The sequence below is a fragment of the Xenopus laevis genome, chromosome 8L (genome assembly GCF_017654675.1).
Source record: "Xenopus laevis strain J_2021 chromosome 8L, Xenopus_laevis_v10.1, whole genome shotgun sequence".
NCBI lineage: Eukaryota > Metazoa > Chordata > Amphibia > Anura > Pipidae > Xenopus > Xenopus laevis.
In genome coordinates this window covers 131,825,888-131,846,400 of record NC_054385.1, presented here as the reverse complement: position 1 = coordinate 131,846,400, position 20,513 = coordinate 131,825,888, and the positions used below count along the sequence as shown (strand labels likewise).

Below are 20,513 nucleotides of genomic sequence, written 5' to 3'. Positions count from 1 at the left end.
GTAGAAATGCGGTAAAATCAGGTTCAAATCTCATAAAGTTAAATAGGTTATAAAAGCAATGTTAGGAATCCAATCCTGGTGCTAAAATACTAGAGGTTTGCCAACGCGCGTTTCGCCTTTGGCTTTATCAAGATTTGCCTTGATAAAGCCAAAGGCGAAACACGCGTTTTTTACTTAATGAGACAGCTCTGACTCTTTCATAAAACCAATTTTACTTAATTGTTTTCGCACATTGGCAATCTGTGATTGCGTCTAGGTTGTGGCACAAGCACTTTAAAAGTATTCCCTTTTTGGTGTTTGAATTGTGTTTTATATCATTCTAATTTAAGAATTGTCTTATAGAACTAGCACTCAGTACTTTTACATTTTTTTTTACACGCAATCAATGATTTAAGCACATAGATATCACCTTTTTAACAAAATTACTGGTACCATACTTAATATTCAACCTATCAAATTATTGCTGTAAGCACTTGTTTAATTCCCAATTGGTTTTGGGTGTGGAAGGTAAGGGGGGTTTTACTTATTTTCTCTTGGTTTTAGCAAAGCCTTCATTTTAGCCAAATAATCCAATTTTTTTTTTTTAAAAAAAAAAAATTCTGTGTAATAATAAAACAGTAACTTGTACTTGATCCCAACTAAGATATAATTAATCCTTATTGGAAGCAGAGCTATTGGGTCTGTTTACTGTTTACACTATTTTCTAGTAGACTTAAGGTATGAAGATCCAAATTACAGAAAGATCTGTAATCCAAAAAACCCCAGGTCCCAAGCATTCTGGATACCTGTATTTTTATTTGGCCTCCTGCTCCAGTGATGTTAAAGTTATTCCCTACGGTGTGCAGCAGAGGTCAGTATGACGCATAAAGTCACTGCTATTGCCCCAGCCTGATTGTTCCTCTAGAGCGAAGAACCTTGTTTTCAATTCTTAGAAACTGCCTGGACTGTGCCTTAAACCCACAGCCTTGCCTCATAGGGCAGAGTCTATTACTATAGAAATTTAATCAGGACAGGTTATTTCCAATGATCTTTACCATTATACCATGTGAGGGAAACATTATGGCAGCTCCCACCTTTATGTATAAATAAAAACATACAGAGAAGGATCGGTTGCAACTTTTTTCTTTTTTACTTCTTTTTTTTCCTATTAAAACAGTCGGCAGTTCAACTGCAACTGCGAGTTGTTTCATTTAAAATTATTTTTTTTAAAAAAATGTGATCATGTCCAGAACCAAAATTAGAAAAAAAAGTTGTCTCTGTCCAAATATTTTTGGACCCAACTATATCTATTTATCTATATATTATATATATAAGTACAGTAGGGGTAAGTGCTTTTCCAGATCAGAGTCCAGTCATGTTGAGTGCAGAGGAGGGTTTGTTGCAAAACTGTTTTAACAGGAAAAAAAATAGAAGTAAAAAAGAAGTTGAAGTGAGTGGGGAGGAGAGGGCCGGGCCGAGAGGCAGAATCAGCTTCCTGTGCGGTTTTGGACATAACTCGTCTCTCCAAGTGTCAGGCAGCAATACAGGCTTGTAACCAGCAAGGAGGTAACTGACCGTGCCCCGACATCCAGCCGGCACCCCAACTCTACCTTCCTGCAGCAATGTGGGTTCCTACAGTCATCGTGATCCTTCTCAGCGTGCGAGGAGCAGGTACGACCCCCCACCTCAAATTGTTCCATTTTTTTTCTTTAAGATTAGAGATTCTGGGGGGACAAATATATTAACTGTTTAGAGAAAATGGGTTTCTTTGTATATATCTTACCTGTAACTGGGATCTCTCTCAGCTTATAATTCATGTATAAGCAGAGGGTCACGTTTGTATTCGGGAAGGCGAATTAATGGCGTTTAATTTCGAGATTCCTTCATATTATTCCACTTTTTACTTTTCAGAATATTTAAATACTCCAGCAGTAAAGTTTCAATCAATATTTGCCAAGATTCATACAAATAAACTGATTTGACATTAACAGGTATTAACTTCCAAGTCATCTTTTTTTATGCTCGACAAATTTAAAAACATCTTCTCCAATAGAACATGTGAATGGTACAGTCAAGATCAAAACAGGCAGCAAAGGATTTTCCAGAGCTCAAGGATTTTCTCCCATAAACGTATAAATAAATTGCCTTTTTTTTTTTGTTGTTTCTGTTTATAATAATTCAACCGCTTTATTTTAAATAGCTTTCTTAAAGAATAGTCTCCTAATTTATATCTAAAAGCTTCTTGTAAGCAAACGCTATGGAGATATTTAAGAGCATCTTTTAAAACTGGAGCAGTATCCTTAATCCAATACAAAAAGATGGCCTTCCTAGTAGCTGCCATTGTTAAAAAACAGGAATGAACCATTTCATCGGAAATACCAGGGACAGAATTTTCGTCAGACTCCTGGAGATAATCAGTGAGGTCAAGATGTGCAAATTGTGGAGAAAGATTAAAATCAAAATAAGTTGTCTTGCTTATAAATTCTTGAATGTTTTCCCACAGTAAATTAATGAATTGGTCTAACCATATATAGTGAAAAATGTCTACCTTATATATTTTGCATTTTAGACAATAAGAAACCTTACTAGAGTCAGGATAATTTGAAAAATAGTGTACTAGACGTCATAGTATTCCAATTCTATACAGGATAAATACAGGGCCAATTCCATGTATAATACCCAGAACCCACAGCAGATAAATACAGGGCCAATTCCATGTATAATACCCCAGAACACACAGCAGATAAATACAGGGCCAATTCCATGTATAATACCCCAGAACTCACAGCAGATAAATACAGTGCCAATTCCATGTATAATACCCCAGAACCCACAGCAGGATAAATACAGGGCCAATTCCATGTATAATACCCCAGAACCCACAGCAGATAAATACAGTGTCAATTCCATGTATAATACCCCAGAACACACAGCAGATAAATACAGTGTCAATTCCATGTATAATACCCCAGAACACACAGCAGATAAATACAGTGTCAATTCCATGTATAATACCCCAGAACACACAGCAGATAAATACAGGGCCAATTCCATGTATAATACCCCAGAACACACAGCAGATAAATACAGGGCCAATTCCATGTATAATACCCCAGAACCCACAGCAGGATAAATACAGGGCCAATTCCATGTATAATACCCCAGAACCCACAGCAGATAAATACAGTGTCAATTCCATGTATAATACCCCAGAACACACAGCAGATAAATACAGTGCCAATTCCATGTATAATACCCCAGAACACACAGTAGATAAATACAGGGCCAATTCCATGTATAATACCCCAGAACACACAGCAGATAAATACAGTGCCAATTCCATGTATAATACCCCAGAACCCACAGCAGATAAATACAGTGCCAATTCCATGTATAATACCCAGAACCCACAACAGATAAATACAGGGCCAATTCCATGTATAATACCCCAGAACACACAGCAGATAAATACAGGGCCAATTCCATGTATAATACCCAGAACCCACAGCAGGATAAATACAGGGCCAATTCCATGTATAATACCCCAGAACACACAGCAGATAAATACAGGGCCAATTCCATGTATAATACCCCAGAACACACAGCAGATAAATACAGGGCCAATTCCATGTATAATACCCCAGAACACACAGCAGATAAATACAGGGCCAATTCCATGTATAATACCCCAGAACCCACAGCAGGATAAATACAGTGCCAATTCCATGTATAATACCCCAGAACTCACAGCAGGATAAATACAGTGCCAATTCCATGTATAATACCCCAGAACCCACAGCAGGATAAATACAGGGCCAATTCCATGTATAATACCCCAGAACTCACAGCAGGATAAATACAAGGCCAATTCCATGTATAATACCCCAGAACTCACAGCAGATAAATACAGGGCCAATTCCATGTATAATACCCCAGAACCCACAGCAGATAAATACAGTGCCAATTCCATGTATAATACCCCAGAACACACAGCAGATAAATACAGCGCCAATTCCATGTATAATACCCCAGAACCCACAGCAGATAAATACAGTGCCAATTCCATGTATAATACCCCAGAACCCACAGTAGGATAAATACAAGGCCAATTCCATGTATAATACCCCAGAACTCACAGCAGATAAATACAGGGCCAATTCCATGTATAATACCCCAGAACACACAGCAGATAAATACAGGGCCAATTCCATGTATAATACCCCAGAACACACAGCAGATAAATACAGGGCCAATTCCATGTATAATACCCCAGAACCCACAGCAGATAAATACAGTGCCAATTCCATGTATAATACCCCAGAACCCACAGTAGGATAAATACAGGGCCAATTCCATGTATAATACCCCAGAACACACAGCAGATAAATACAGTGCCAATTCCATGTATAATACCCCAGAACCCACAGCAGATAAATACAGTGCCAATTCCATGTATAATACCCCAGAACACACAGCAGATAAATACAGGGCCAATTCCATGTATAATACCCCAGAACTCACAGCAGGATAAATAAAGAGCCGTGTACAATACTCTTCTTTTTCGCTGCATATTTGGCATTTAGCCAATAAAAGTGCTGATTTGTTCTGTTAAATCTCTACTGATAATCCGATATAGAATTTTGGTACATTGTGGTAATGTAATGCATTATGGGCACGCTTATTTTTCAGCTGTTAAAACATTTTTATTTTCTGGTTTGGGGTTTATTGAAGACCCCCCCCCCCATACAATTATATACAGAATATTTTGTAAATCCATTTGAATACAGTAGCTGCTCTGGCGCCATTATAGACATGATCTTCGAGGGTCCGTTAACCAGTCCAGATGATACACTCTGTACATTTAAAGGAAAACATTTTCTAATTTAATTTTTATAAAATGTTTCAGTAAGAAAAATGTTGCGTGAAAATATAATTGTGTTCGACAAAATTTGCTGCCTCTTCCAAACCACGGAATCATTTTTTCACTTAAATTTCAACATACCTTCGTAAACGTCAGGGACTGTATTGCGACATTATTTATCGCTATAGAGAGGAATGTTTGGTTCACATGTGAAATTTTTGTGGCGCAATAACAACATCATTTTATTGTTTGTAAATTTGGCCCGTATTTGGACAAATTCCTAAAATAACCAATTGCCGCAGGTGAATTTGTTGCAGTTGTGACACTTTTACAAACGGATTTTAGTAATGGTGGAAGATGAAAATAACGGACCAATGTAAAATCCGACGGTTTTTATTTCATGTACGGCGCCTGTGAATTGGCGGGAATTATTCGAGAATTTAATGGAGAATTTACCCTTTAATTTTATTTGCTAAATGTGCTCCATTGTGTTAATCGGGTGGTTAAAATTTCAGCAGAATTTTCCACTCAGCACTTGACATGTAAATCACTCGTTGTGTGCTGCAGCCGTATATACAATAAATAAATATATATATCAGTAATTATATGCCACAGTGACAACCAATGAGCAGAGCTAATGGAAATGCTCCAATTTCTACCTACTTTCATCTTCATAATCTACTATATAAAATGTCATTGGCTGATTTTGGGCGATTATATCAGCTGTAATCATTGGCAGGGCCCTCTACATCCCCTGCATCAATCCGTATATTTGTAAGTTGCATGCTTGCACCCTTCCATTGTACTGCGCCGCCGGGAATATGTTGGCGCCTTATAAATACTTTATTTTTATTATAATAATGAAATATATAATGGTCTGCTTTATTCTAAGAAGCTGCTCTCCAAGAGCCTGAGATCTGCTACATCCTGGATGCAATACTCTTCCTCTATGGCATTGTGCTCACTGCTCTCTACTGCCACCTCAAGGTGAGGGCAACACACACATTCTCTATTTGAAATCTCACAATATGAGAGCAGACAGTAACCCTTCCAACACTTTCCTCTTGTCTCTATATATTAGGTACCTATCCAGTGCTACCAATCCCTATTTCTGTAGGGAAATGAGAGAGAGCAGACAGTAACCCTTCCAACACTTTCCTCTTGTCTCTATATATTAGGTACCTATCTAGTGCTACCAATCCCTATTTCTGTAGGGAAATGAGAGAGAGCAGACAGTAACCCTTCCAACACTTTCCTCTTGTCTCTATATATTAGGTACCTATCTAGTGCTACCAATCCCTATTTCTGTAGGGAAATGAGAGCAGACAGTAACCCTTCCAACACTTTCCTCTTGTCTCTATATATAAGGTACCTATCTAGTGCTACCAATCCCTATTTCTGTAGGGAAATGAGAGAGAGCAGACAGTAACCCTTCCAACACTTTCCTCTTGTCTCTATATATTAGGTACCTATCTAGTGTTACCAATTCCTATTTCTGTAGGGAAATGAGAGCAGAGCAGACAGTAACCCTTCCAACACTTAGCCCTGTACTAGATGATGTACTGTATATATGAATTTCTGTAACTGCAGCATCATGGTACTAAGGGGGTGGATTGGTGCTAGTATATTTGATATGAATGTAGGATGTAATGTTACATTTGAGGTTATATCAGACTGTTGAGCATTTTTCTGTACATTCGTTTCTACAGATACAGACAAAAAAAGCTCAGAAAAACAAACCAACAGGGGCTATTTATGAGGTAGGTCATCATCTTCTGCTGTTTCCATGATATATTTCCATTTCCTATAGTAAATAGGACCGAAATATGCATTGTGGGGTGAGGGGTTGCTCAGCTAGACTCCCTGCCCCTCCCCCTGTAAGCTTCAATCAGAGTGTTTTAGTCCCGCCCACTGCTTGAGTCACAGACTCCTTGCCCCTGCTCCTATAATTTGATATGAACATTGTTCTAATACTGGTTTCTCCATCTGCAGCATTTAAACTACCCCGAAAAACAGATCTATGAGAAGATTGGCGATGGGGCCCAGGTAAGGCTTCCTGTCTCAATTACTGGATGTAAGTATCATGTCATCGATTCCCTAGCAACCAGGCAGCAGTGTGGCAGTTTGAATAGAGGATGAACACAAGAGAATAATAAGCAATAAAATAAAAGAATATCATATCACTTCTTCCATCTCATGATCAGAATAACATGGTTTGATCTCCACACGCTCTGCTCTCTCTCTATAGCTCACCATTTCCTGGCCACATAGCACAGCAGCACGGCTACCATCCCTGGACCAGCCCAAACCACATGTCATTACTCAGACCAGATTAATATGATCACATGAATTCACCCCCTCCCCTCAACCAGCCTAAACTTCCTATGCATGTGCCCAGCCAGAATGTTATACAGATAGCTAGAATCTCAGCTCCCATAAAGCAGGACAGGACTGCTGCTTACAATGGGGATCAGATAGGATCTGTGCAGCCACTGGGACAGAATGTTCTGTTATACAGATAGCTAGAATCTCAGCTGCCATAAAGCAGGACAGGACTGCTGCTTACAATGGGGATCAGATAGGATTTGTGCAGCCACTGGGACAGAATGTTCTGTTATACAGATAGCTAGAATCTCAGCTGCCATAAAGCAGGACAGGACTGCTGCTTACAATGGGGATCAGATAGGATCTGTGCAGCCACTGGGACAGAATGTTCTGTTATACAGATAGCTAGAATCTCAGCTGCCATAAAGCAGGACAGGACTGCTACTTACAATGGGGATCTGATAGGATCTGTGCAGCCACTGGGACAGAATGTTCTGTTATACAGATAGCTAGAATCTCAGCTGCCATAAAGCAGGACAGGACTGCTGCTTACAATGGGGATCAGATAGGATCTGTGCAGCCACTGGGACAGAATGTTCTGTTATACAGATAGCTAGAATCTCAGCTGCCATAAAGCAGGACAGGACTGCTGCTTACAATGGGGATCAGATAGGATCTGTGCAGCCACTGGGACAGAATGTTCTGTTATACAGATAGCTAGAATCTCAGCTGCCATAAATTAGGACAGGACTGCTGCTTACAATGGGGATCAGATAGGATCTGTGCAGCCACTGGGACAGAATGTTCTGTTATACAGATAGCTAGAATCTCAGCTGCCATAAAGCAGGACAGGACTACTGCTTACAATGGGGATCAGATAGGATCTGTGCAGCCACTGGGACAGAATGTTCTGTTATTACAGATAGCTAGAATCTCAGCTGCCATAAAGCAGGACAGGACTGCTTGCTTAACAATGGGGATCAGATAGGATCTGTGCAGCCACTGGGACAGAATGTTCTGTTATACAGATAGCTAGAATCTCAGCTGCCATAAAGCAGGACAGGACTGCTGCTTACAATGGGGATCAGATAGGATCTGTGCAGCCACTGGGACAGAATGTTCTGTTATACAGATAGCTAGAATCTCAGCTGCCATAAATTAGGACAGGACTGCTGCTTACAATGGGGATCAGATAGGATCTGTGCAGCCACTGGGACAGAATGCTCTGTTATACAGATAGCTAGAATCTCAGCTGCCATAAAGCAGGACAGGACTGCTGCTTACAATGGGGATCAGATAGGATCTGTGCAGCCACTGGGACAGAATGTTCTGTTATACAGATAGCTAGAATCTCAGCTGCCATAAAGCAGGACAGGACTACTGCTTACAATGGGGATCAGATAGGATCTGTGCAGCCACTGGGACAGAATGTTCTGTTATACAGGTAGCTAGAATCTCAGCTGCCATAACGCAGGACAGGACTGCTGCTTACAATGGGGATCAGATAGGATCTGTGCAGCCACTGGGACAGAATGTTCTGTTATACAGATAGCTAGAATCTCAGCTGCCATAAAGCAGGACAGGACTGCTGCTTACAATGGGGATCACATAGGGGTGGGTAGTGGAGAGAGTTTAGGAAAGCCTGAGATGGATGATCAGGTTTCATGATTTCCCAGAGCCAGTGGGGGTTGTTTTGGCTTGTGCTGTGGTTATTTCTGGGGAAATATTTCTTCTGCTTTATAGTGGCATGCAATGTTGTAAATAAATTTACTGAGTAAAGCAGCTTAGTGTTGCACAAAGACTTATAGTAAAGAGGATGGACTGTGATTGGCTAAATAATAGGCAGAGTCCCCTCCCATACAGGTTGTTTTTTGTTTGCCCCCCTTTTTCAGGGTTTCTCGTTTACCATTGCCCCAGCCAGAAGTGTAAGAACATTAAGGAGCACAGGGGTGTGTGGAATAGTACAGGGCGCGTGTGTACCCCCAGCCTGAGGAGCACCCCGACCTGTATGAATGATGATACACTAGGGGCCATCCCTGCAAATGTGCTGCCCAACTGTCACGTCTCCCTGAATGCTGAACTGCCTGACTCTGTACCATTCAGTCTGTATAGAGATGCCAAAAACAGGGGGATTTACCAACTCCTGGGCCCCAGTAAACACTAAACAGGGATCAAAGAAGCATTCGGCAAGGTTGAACCCTCTGATCTTACTGCTCTGCTACTGGGACAGTGTGGAGAATGGGTGGCATTTAGCTACAGTTCTATGGTGGCTGAGGGGCAATAAAGCACAAGGGGTTGGAACGGAGGAGGTGAAGTAGGAGAGGGGAAAATGGTTCAATAAATTGGAAATGGGATATCAGTGGAGCACAGTAAGATGGAGAGGAAAGTAGCAGGTACCAATGAGGTATGATGGGGTGTTGGGAAAGAGATAGTGGAGCAGTAGGTACAGTAAGATATGAGGGGATGTTGGAGTAGAAGTACAATTAGGTTGGGAAAGAGATAGTGGAGTACTCAGTACTCAGTGAGTTGGAAACTGGGTGCTGGAACGGAACAATGTGTTGGGAAGAGGATAGTGGAGGAGAGGAGGGTGAAGAGTCACATGACTTAAAAAAGAGGGGGATGTGGAGAAGAGGAACAATACGGTATAGTCATTAGGAAAGGGAAGTGGAGCATGAGAGCAAGGCAGGCATTTCTGAGGAACATGTTGAGTGATTGTGTGCAGTGCCCTGGAACGTAACAATAGTCCCCAATGAAATAGAAAGTAGTTGGTGGAGCAGAGGGAGTAAGGAATCTAAAGGGGGATGAGGTGTAATGAATCAAAAATCAGATGATGGAGGAAAGAAAGACTAGGGAACTATAAGTAAAAAGTGGATTAAGGAGTAGTAGGAGTTGTGAAATGGAAAAGGGACTAGTACAGTGTAGTAAGCTGGAAAATCAGGGTACAGGAGGTGGAGTAGGGTGCAGTGAGGTGGAGAATGGATAGTTGAGGAGAGAAGGAGATTGAGATAGTGAGAGGTTGTGATGAAGCACAGTGAGTTGACAAGTGGATGATGGAGGTGGTAAGTAGGGTTCAACGACTTTAGTAGGGGATATTGGAGCACAGCAGAAGGAGTAGGTGGGAATGATGGGGCAGAGAGAGACTAGGGATCAATAAGGTACTTGAGTAGAGGAGGAGGAGTAGGGTCTAATAGGGAAGAGATAATAGAGGAAAAACTAGGAATCAGTCAGGATGATGGATGAGAGGAGTAGGGTCTAATGTGCAGGACTAGGGATCAGTCGGGATGGTGGAAGAGAAGAGGAGAATCAAATGAGTATGGAAGAGATGAGAGAGAGCAGAGAGGGAGACTAGGGATCAGTTAGGATGATGGAAGAGAGGAGTAGGATCTATTGAGTAAGTAAGAGATGATAGAGCGAGAGATAAAGACTAGAGATCAGTAAGGATGATGGAGGAGAGGAGTAGTAATAATGAGTATCTCCTAATGCTCCACCAGCCGGCAGTTATGTTCATATAGACCCACCCTGACACAAGACATCCATGTAAGTAAATACTGTGTATAACAGATACCCACCCCATATCTCTCTATACAGACCTACTGGCATAATTACCCCCCCCCATACACACACTCGTCCGTTGTAATGTTTATACAAAATATGTATTTATATGTATACACTGTAATACTTATTGTATACACACAGCCCCCCTCTCTACATAAATACTTAGTGTTCTATTATCTCCCTTGTTCTTTACACCCCCCACAAACACTTTAGACAGGAAATCTTAGTCCTCGCCTTGTCAAACCGAAAGAAGGAACAAGAGTTATTTTAGTGACCAGAGATCACTGACCACTTCCTCCTTGTGTTGCCCTCAGGTCTGTCTCCCCCCACTCAGCAACACCCTCCAGCCCATATATATATACTGTATATTGTATAGCCCATATATATATAATTCTCCAATGGGTATCCGCACTCCAAGGCAATATACAATAGGGAGGGGTGCATGGTAATTTTTGCATACACCAATAGTTTCCAAACCAGCACTCCCTTTAGTGAAAAAACGTAATTTTAATTATTACATAGTATCTATTTCCAACATTGGAAATAGATACTATGTAATAATAAAAATTACGTTTTTTCACTAAAGGGAGTGCTGGTTTGAAAACTATTGGTATATATATATATATATATATATATATATACTGTATATACTGTATATACTGTATATTGCATAGCCCCTATATATATATATATATATATATATATATATATATATACTGTATATTGCATAGCCCCTATATATATGCTAAACACTGTAGGACAGTGTTGGACTGGCCCCCGGGATACCAGGGAAACTCCCAGTGGGCCCAGGTGTCAGTGGCCCCTCATGCTGATAAACATTTGGCCGATTTCATGGCCATTCCCTATTTCTATGAGAACAAAGAGGCTAAATAGGTGGAATAATAGATTATAGTATGTAAAGAAAAGAGACTAAGAGAATAGAGGTTGAGTGAGGAAAGCAAGAATAATAATAGTACTGAGAGTGGGCCCCTGGTACAAGGTTTTTTGGTGGGCCCCAGTCCAACACTGTATATATATATATATATATATATATATATATATATATATATATATATATATATATATATATATATATATATATATATATATATATATATATATACTTGATATTGCATAACCTATATATATATATATATATATATAAATATAGTTTAAATATAGTTTAAATAAACCTGCAATTTTTTTCATCACCTTTTGTCTCCTGCATTGAGTGCTGTCATTTTGGCTATTGCATTTATATATTTTGGACTGGCAGCCAAGTCTTTCAGCAAACTCTTGGATGTGCGCTCCAATCCAGTGTTTTTATAAATATACTGTATATTGCACAGCCCATATATATTTATACACAGAAGCCATCAATATCCTGTAATCATTTTCTTATGAACTGTGACTAGTGATGTCATCAGTTATAAACAGTGAGTAGTGATGTCATTTCTGTCACATGACTCACTAAAACTTGTGTATTATAATAAATAAAGTAGCCCTTGTTGGAAAATAGGAGTATATTAGAAGTTACCTCGGAGTTCCATGATCTTTGACCTTGTGCTTTTATATGGTCATGGGACTCCTCAGTGACTTATAATATCCTTATATTTTACAATAGGGAGTACTTTATTCATTATTAGTGTTGGTCCAGCCTTATAAACGTCTAATGATCTGATTGGCAATAGATTGGTCCAGCCTTGTAAATGTCTAATGCTCTGATTGGCTACAGGTTGGCCCAGTCTTATAAATGTCTAATGATCTGATTGGCTACAGGTTGGTTCAGCCTTGTAAATGTCTAATGCTATAGGTTGGCCCAGCCTTTTAAATGTCTAATGATCTGATTGGCTACAGGTTGGTCCAGCCTTGTAAATGTCTAATGCTCTGATTGGCTACAGGTTGGTCCAGCCTTGTAAATGTCTAATGCTCTGATTGGCTACAGGTTGGTCCAGCCTTGTAAATGTCTAGTGCTCTGATTGGCTACAGGTTGGTCCAGCCTTGTAAATGTCTAATGCTCTGATTGGCTACAGGTTTGTCCAGTCTTGTAAATGTCTAATGCTCTGATTGGCTACAGGTTGGTCCAGCCTTGTAAATGTCTAATGCTCTGATTGGCTGCAGGTTGGTCCAAATGTCTAATGCTCTGATTGGCTGCAGGTTGGTCCAGTCTTATAAATGTCTAATGATCTGATTGGCTACAGGTTTGTCCAGTCTTATAAATGGCTAATGATCTGATTGGCTACAGGTTGGTCCAAATGTATAATGCTCTGATTGGCTACAGGTTGGCCCAGTCTTATAAATGTCTAATGATCTGATTGGCTACAGGTTGGTCCAAATGTATAATGCTCTGATTGGCTACAGGTTGGCCCAGTCTTATAAATGTCTAATGATCTGATTGGCTACAGGTTGGTCCAGTCATATAAATGTCTAATTCTTTGATTGGCTACACGTTGGTCTAGTCTTATAAATGTTTAATGATTTGATAGGCTACAGGTTGGTCCAGCCTTATAAATGTCTAGAGAGTGACCGTGTTACTATAAAATGCAAGTAATAAACCAGTCATTTAATAAATTTTTCCCTTTTTCTAGAAAAAAGGAGAAGAGGGCGTGTACACTGTGAGTATGGCTTTTAACCCTTTACCCCTACACCACTGTTATATGAAATATACCGGCTGATGACATCACAATTAAAAGTCAAGGTGGACTGAGCTGATAGACAAGTGGTTTATTGATGTTATTTAATAACATACCGGTCTTTATGTCCCTGCCCATTACATATATATCTATATCTCTATACTTAGTCTTGTTGTCCCCCCGCAGGGCCTGGAGTCTGTGGAAAAAGTCACGTACGAAACCTTAAAGGGCGACAGCAAGAAGAACTGATCCGCTGGACCCCGGCTTTGGTCTTGGGGCCCCACCCACTGTATATAGAAAGTGCCGCACATTCCTGACCCAGGCCAGGGCCCCATTACACTCTGGCATGTAACGTAGGACTGTATGTGGGGGGTGTTTCTCCTGGGCTGTGACTTACTTACTCTGCCTCAAACTGACCGGACCTGTGGCTGCACAAAGCATTCTGGGAAATATATTTTATCCCCCCCTCCCTGCCCACCAGCTCACCAGCCGCTCAAATAAAGCTACAAGACCATATATATATATATATATATATATATCTGCTCTGTAAATGACATCACAGCATGATGTCACATCTCAGTTGATGTCACATCTCAATTGATGTCACAATTTTCCCAGGTTATCTAAAGGGGTTTCTGCTTTGCTTAATCCATGGGAAACTGATTTTGTAAAGGTCAAGTATTTAACTTGCTGATTGGTCCACTGGCCTGACATTAACCCCCCCCACCTGCTTATATATAAGCCCCACCCCGTGTCCCTGTAATAAGAACCCTCTTCCTTCTGCAGCAGCGCTTCACCCCCAAACCAACATTGTACCCTGTAACTGTGTCATTAAACGATAACAAGTCTTCACTGCCTCCGGCCTGTTCCTCATCTCGCCACGGGGATTCCCACGATAATTCAAGGGGAACTTCGCCCAAGAACTGTTCGTAGCTTAACGATATTCTAAACCACTTCCCATTCCTCGTTTTCACTGGGTTTTATAGTTTTGTGAAAATGTCATTGCGGCTGTCAGTCCCATTCTGTTCTCTGCACTGTTGGTTCTGACTCCTGAAACAGCGCTGATTGAAGGCTGCAAGAGACAGAAATAATAATAATGGTGATAATTTCTACCCCCTCCCGTCTCTCCTCCAAGAGTGTTTAATAGGGATAATGATCTCTGTATAAACAAGCTCTTAGCTGTATTGAGATATCACGGATTTACTACACACAATCTCCTCTTCTCCTCCTATTCATGAATTAATTCCTAATTACATTTATATAATGCTTAACGTCCCAACACGCTCAGGGAATTTTTTTTTACAAGATTCTTAAAGGGGTGGTTCATCTTTAAGTTAATTTTTAGTATGTTATAAAATGGCCGATTCTAAGCAACTTTTTTTTTTATAGTTTGTAAGTGATTTGCCTTTTTCTTCTGACTTTCAAATCGGGGTCACTGACCCCATCTAAAAACAAATACTCTGTAAGGGCTAGTCCACACGAGGAGATTTGGGGAGATTTTGTCGCCTGGCAACTAATCGCCTCGTCTTTTGAGCAACTATCTCCCCGAACTGCCTCTGCGTTTTTCCCCATAGGCTACAATGCAAAGTCACCTGCGGTAATGCACATGCGGCGATGCGTTTTCTATAGTCGCCCGAAGTTGCCTCAGTGAGATAGTCGCTCAAAAGACGAGGCGATTAGTCGCCAGGCAACTAATCTCCCCGAATCTCCTCATGTGGCTTTACCCTAAGGCTACAAATGTATTGTTATTGTTACTTTTTATTACATCTCTTTCTATTCAGGCCTCTCCTATTCATATTCCTGTCTCTTATTCAAATCATTGCATGGTTGCTAGGGAACAATGGACTCTAGCAACCAGATGGTTGAAAGTGCAAAGTGGAGAGCTGCTGAATAAAAAGCTAAATAAGTCAAAAACCACAAATAATAAAAACCAATTGCAAATTGTCTCAGAATATCCCTCTCTACATCATACTAACAGTTAATTTAAAGGTGAACAACCCATTTATTAACTGTTACAATCATACAACAGGCAATGAAAACGATATTTTATGGACACATCAGATTAACCACTATAGGAAAATTGTAACAAGCCGAAAATACGAGGTTTGAAGCTAGAATCAATTTGGTCCCAGAATATTGACCAAGTTTCAGTAAATCCTCTTTTTTAGACGGGGTTCTGCTGATTTAACCCTTATTGCTTCTTGCCGGCAGAATTCATTTAAAAGGGGCTGTATATCTGTTAATGAAGAAGTGGATTCAGGCAATTTAAAGGGGATGTTCACCTTTCAACACTTTTTTCAGTTCAGTTGGTTTCAGACCGTTCACCAGAAATAAAGACTTTTTCCAATTACTTACTGTGTGCGCAATCATTTTTCTAAAATTGATGTGTGAGTTAAAATTTTCACCTTTTTAAAGCAGCTCTAGGAGGAGGGTGGGGTCGCCGACCCTGTAAACTGTTCTAAATTTAGTTGATCCATTTCTTATCTTTGTCCCTGCTGAGCAGAATCCTTGAGTTTCATTACAGGCAGCTGTTAGACTTGATACAATAGTTACTGATACTCCAGAGATGCTGCTGAGAAATGGATCAACTCAATGTTGCAAAATTGTAACAGTTCAGAGTCTGCACCTGATTTTGGAAAAAAACTAAAAAATAACAAATAAAAAAAATGGTTAGTATACTCCAAAAAAAAAAAACAACGCATATTAAACTTTAAAATTGCAAAGTCTTTATTTAAAAATAACTTACCGAAACTCCACTTGGGCTCCTCTTCAGAAAAGGCGATCAGGTGATCCATCGTGCGGCGCTCGATTTCTCCTCCCTGGCTATCTCTTATAAGGAAGGCAGGGAGGAGAAATCGAGCGCCACACGATGGATCACCTGATCGCCTTTTCTGAAGAGGAGCCCAAGTGGAGTTTCGGTAAGTTATTTCTAAATAAAGACTAATAAAGGCGATTTTAAAGTTTAATATGTGTCGTTGGTGTTTTTTCATAGTATACTAACGATTTTTTAAAAAACATTTTTTGATGTTACTGGTCCTTTAAGAACAATAATTTCTTAGAAGCAGCTGTAATTGACAAGATTCGGCTGAGCAATAAATCGATTAGGGGTTTGGGTCACGACTTCGGATCGAGTCCTGGAGAATCCAGATGTACTAAATTCGTCGGTTTGTTTGAGAAATTTTAAGGTCACTCTGATTCTGTGAAGAAGAAAGGAAAAGGAAATAAAAAGTAGGTGGAGAAGTCCTGTATAATATATATGATCATTTGGCCGCCTGTGGGACCCCACAACGTGGGAGAAACCGATGAATTTGAAACTTTATTAACTTGTTTAGCACTGCAGCACTTTTTAATTGGAATATAAGGTTATTAAAGGGATCCCGTCATTGGAAAACAAGTTTTTTTCAAAACACATCAGTTAATAGCGCTACTCCAGCAGAATTCTGCACTGAAATCCATTTCTCAAAAGAGAGATTTTGGAAATCTGACATGGGGGCTAGACATTTTGTCAGTTTCCCAGCTGCCCCCAGTCATTTGACTTGTGCCTGCACTTTAGGAGAGAAATGCTTTCTGGCAGGCTGCTGTTTTTCCTTCTCAATGTAACGAATGTGTCTCAGTGGGACCTGGATTTTTACTATTGAGTGTTGTTCTTAGATCTACCAGGCAGCTGTTATCTTGTGTTAGGGAGATGTTATCTGGTTACCTTCCCATTGTTCTTTTGTTTGGCTGCTGGGAAGGAAAGGGAGGGGGGTGATATCACTCCAACTTGCAGTACAGCAGTAAAGAGAGATTGAAGTTCATCAGAGCACAAGTCACATGACTTGGGGCAGCTGGGAAACTGACAATATGTCTAGCCCCATGTCAGATTTCAAAATTGAATATAAAAAAAATCTGTTTGCTCTTTTGAGAAATGGATTTCAGTGCAGAATTCTGCTGGAGCAGCACTATTAACTGATTCATTTTGGAAAAAAAAAAAAATTCCCATGACAGTATCCCTTTAAATTAACCCTTTTGGGTAAAATTATTATAGTACTGGGAATGAATTAGAAGCTAATTTATATATACGTATTTATTCATGAAGTTTATTTATTCACTAATTTAATCAGCTCTTAAGCACTTTATAAATTTCATTAGAAGCCTCATCAAAGGGTATTTAATCCATTTATTTATTGCACTTTGTAGAAGTGACCTTTCTGGTGACAATAAGGAATAAAGAAGCACTTTATTGCTGAGTATTGGTGCTCAGTGTTTTCTTTTCTTCTTTTTTTGCTAGTGGGGGATATACCTTTTTTCTTTCTTTTTTCAACAAATCTTATCACACTGACATATGTCAGATTTCCACCTTTTTTATTTAATTATAAACATTTGTTGTTAGCTCAATGTCCCCTTTAATCTAATGCCAAAACTAGTGAAATAAGTCTACTTATTGCAGCCCCCCCCCGTGGAGCTGACCATTGTGCCCAATATAGACGCACTATAGAGACACTTCCTGTTCCACTTCCTGCCCAAGGGGACGACGCTAAGTGGGTCAGACTGAGAAATGAAAGTTATGACACACACAGACTCTCCGCTTTTTATATACGCCCCCCTCCCCCGACGCTTTTCTGCGAATGACTCTCACAAGGGGATACCTGGTAATGTCACTATGGGGGCACCACTAATTATCATATTTCCCTTTAATGGCGAGGGCTTAAAATGAGTGGGGGAGGGGTTACTGTTTGTACAAAACTTGGTTGTGAAATTCTTCAAAGGAATTATAACTACTAAATTAGTAAAAGTATTTCTCATATATATTTTTTAGGGATGCACCAAATCCACTATTTTCGGGCCAAAACCCACGGATTCTTCACAAAGATTCACCCGAACCCTAATTTGCATATGCTAATTAGGGGTGGGAAGGGGAAAAAAGTTTACTCCCTCCCCGCCCCTTATTTGCATATGCAAATTAGGATTCGGATTTGGTTCGGCCAGGCAGAAGGATTCGGCCGAATCCAAATCCTGCTGGAAAAGACCGAATCTTGGATTCGGTGCATCCCTAATATTTTTATATCCAACACGTGTTTTTTTTGCTTTTATTACTATTTTTTGGGCGTTAATACTCCAAAAGAGGCTTTTCTTGAAATAGGTATTCAGGGAATATAGTTAATATGAGATAAAGCCACAGTTTTTGACCCTTTTCAGTGTTGTTTTTTGTCTCATCCTTTCTTTTATTACTATACTCAGGACCACCATCAGAAATCACAGGGCCCCATACGACAACATTTCCTGGGCCCCCTGGGCTGCACCCACCGCAAGCCCCACCCCACAGGTCCGCCCCCCACCCCACAGGTCCGCCCCCCACCACACCCCACAGGTCCGCTCTCCACCACACAGTAAAAAAACATAAAAAATATTGGTGGCTAGGACCCGACATGAGAAAAGAAAAATTGGTGGCCAGGTCCCCCCCCCCCACATTATGAGAAAATTGGTGGCCAGGGCCCCTTAAACATCCATGCCTTCCTGAAGTCAACAACTCTAAGAAAGATGGGGGGCCCGGCTAATAAAGTAAGTGTGGCGTGGCCGGCCCCCCTTACCCTTGGGGCCCCCTACAACTCCCCCCCCCGATGGCTGCCCTGACTACACTTGCTCTATATTTTCACCTTCGCATTAACTTATGAGATATTATCACTTGTCCTTTTGTTTTCTTTTCATGCTTTATTTGTGTTTGAATTTAACTCCAATTGTGATTGGTTGTTGTATGTATGTATGTATGCTTTTGATTGGCCACAGCCCCTATATAAGGATTGTACAGGGGCGTGTCCTTTAGTCTATGAGTAAGTGCCCCAGCAGGCATGAAACGCGTTAGGTCTCAAGTCCAGATAAATGTTTTTTACTTTTACTAATTCAGTAAAAAAAAAGAATATATATATATATTTATATATATATATATATATATATATATATATATATATATATATATATATATATATATATATATATATATATATATATATATATATATATATATATTAAGTGACTATCATTAAACATCACCCTGAAGTTACCGTATATAATCCATAGAGGTTAGACAGTTACCCATATGCACTTTTAAATGATTCCTTCCCAAAAGCAACATGCTGGCCCCACATATAAATCATAAAAACTATAAAAAATTCTATAAATGACTATAATAAAATAAAACACGGGAGTGGTTGAGTAAGAGGGATAGTGCCATGAAATTGACAAAATTCGGAAGCACAAATAGGTGCAGTATATTTACGATAGTGGAAGTCTAGACAGTAAATTCTGATATTATATATCCTAGGACGAGTATTGTATGTTATGACCGGGAGATGTTTAACCCATGGGCCATGTTAGACCTTTTTCTCAAATTCGACATATTGGTCCTCACTTGCTACTGTGGCACTTTTGGGAAGGAATCATATAAAAGTGCATATGGGTAACTGTCTCACCTCTATGGATTATATACGGTAACTTCAGGGTGATGTTTAATGACAGTCGCTTATTTTATGACCATGTCTCTCTGTAACAATTGCTGTTGGACTTGAATTTAAGCAACATTCACTGTTTGTTAAGATACTCTGAGAAACGTCCGTCCTTAGTTCTTTAATACATTTTTATTTGATATAAGTCCTGTGAGTGCTGATCTCTTTCCATTTATATATAAATATATTCCAATGCATCTGGACTGGGGTGAACTGTGAGTTCTCTTTTTTTTTCACTTTTATTTGTTATTGCACATTCATGTATACGTTTTTGGTAGTGAATATAAATACTTTTTGCACCATTTCGTTACATTTTTGGGTTACTGTTTCTGCGGCGCTTTCTGATCTCTCCTATTTACATGATCACTTGACAAGCGCCTCCAGCCAGCAGTGATGTGAGTATAACAAGTCCTGCCTTTATTCTCAAGGAGTCAGGGAACAATTAATATGGTGATTAGAGAACATTATATGGGGTGAGGATATGAATGAGGGGTCCCTGAAACCCCCAAGATCTGAGCCCAAATGGGAAGTGGTGAAATTCACTTATAGGTTTGTTCACCGACGTCACTCACTAGAGTAAATAGAAAGGGGACTGACAGTAGGTGAATCCTGATGCCTGTTCTTTGCTCTACTGTCTGTCTCTGTCCTCAGCCTGACTCCTGTACTCTGCTCTACTGA

At 40.0% G+C, this 20,513-nt stretch overlaps 1 protein-coding gene across 3 annotated transcripts; it reads left to right on the top strand.

The window, feature by feature from the left end:
- The first annotated feature begins 1,474 nt into the window (after positions 1-1,474).
- On the top strand, positions 1,475-14,201 carry fcrg.L (FcRgamma subunit L homeolog). 3 transcript variants are annotated; one of them, XM_018228531.2, is made up of 6 exons: positions 1,475-1,650; positions 5,733-5,827; positions 6,550-6,600; positions 6,833-6,914; positions 13,309-13,335; positions 13,540-13,600. In XM_018228531.2, coding segments are annotated over exons 1-5 (279 nt in total). In that variant the 5' UTR covers positions 1,475-1,601; the 3' UTR covers positions 13,311-13,335; positions 13,540-13,600. The 3 variants fall into 3 exon arrangements, with proteins under 3 accessions (XP_018084020.1, XP_018084019.1, NP_001121202.1); XM_018228530.2 differs by having other exon boundaries at positions 1,483-1,650; positions 5,736-5,827; positions 6,833-6,886; positions 13,540-14,201; NM_001127730.1 differs by having other exon boundaries at positions 1,541-1,650; positions 6,833-6,886; positions 13,540-13,622.
- Positions 14,202-20,513: the final 6,312 nt, after the last annotated feature.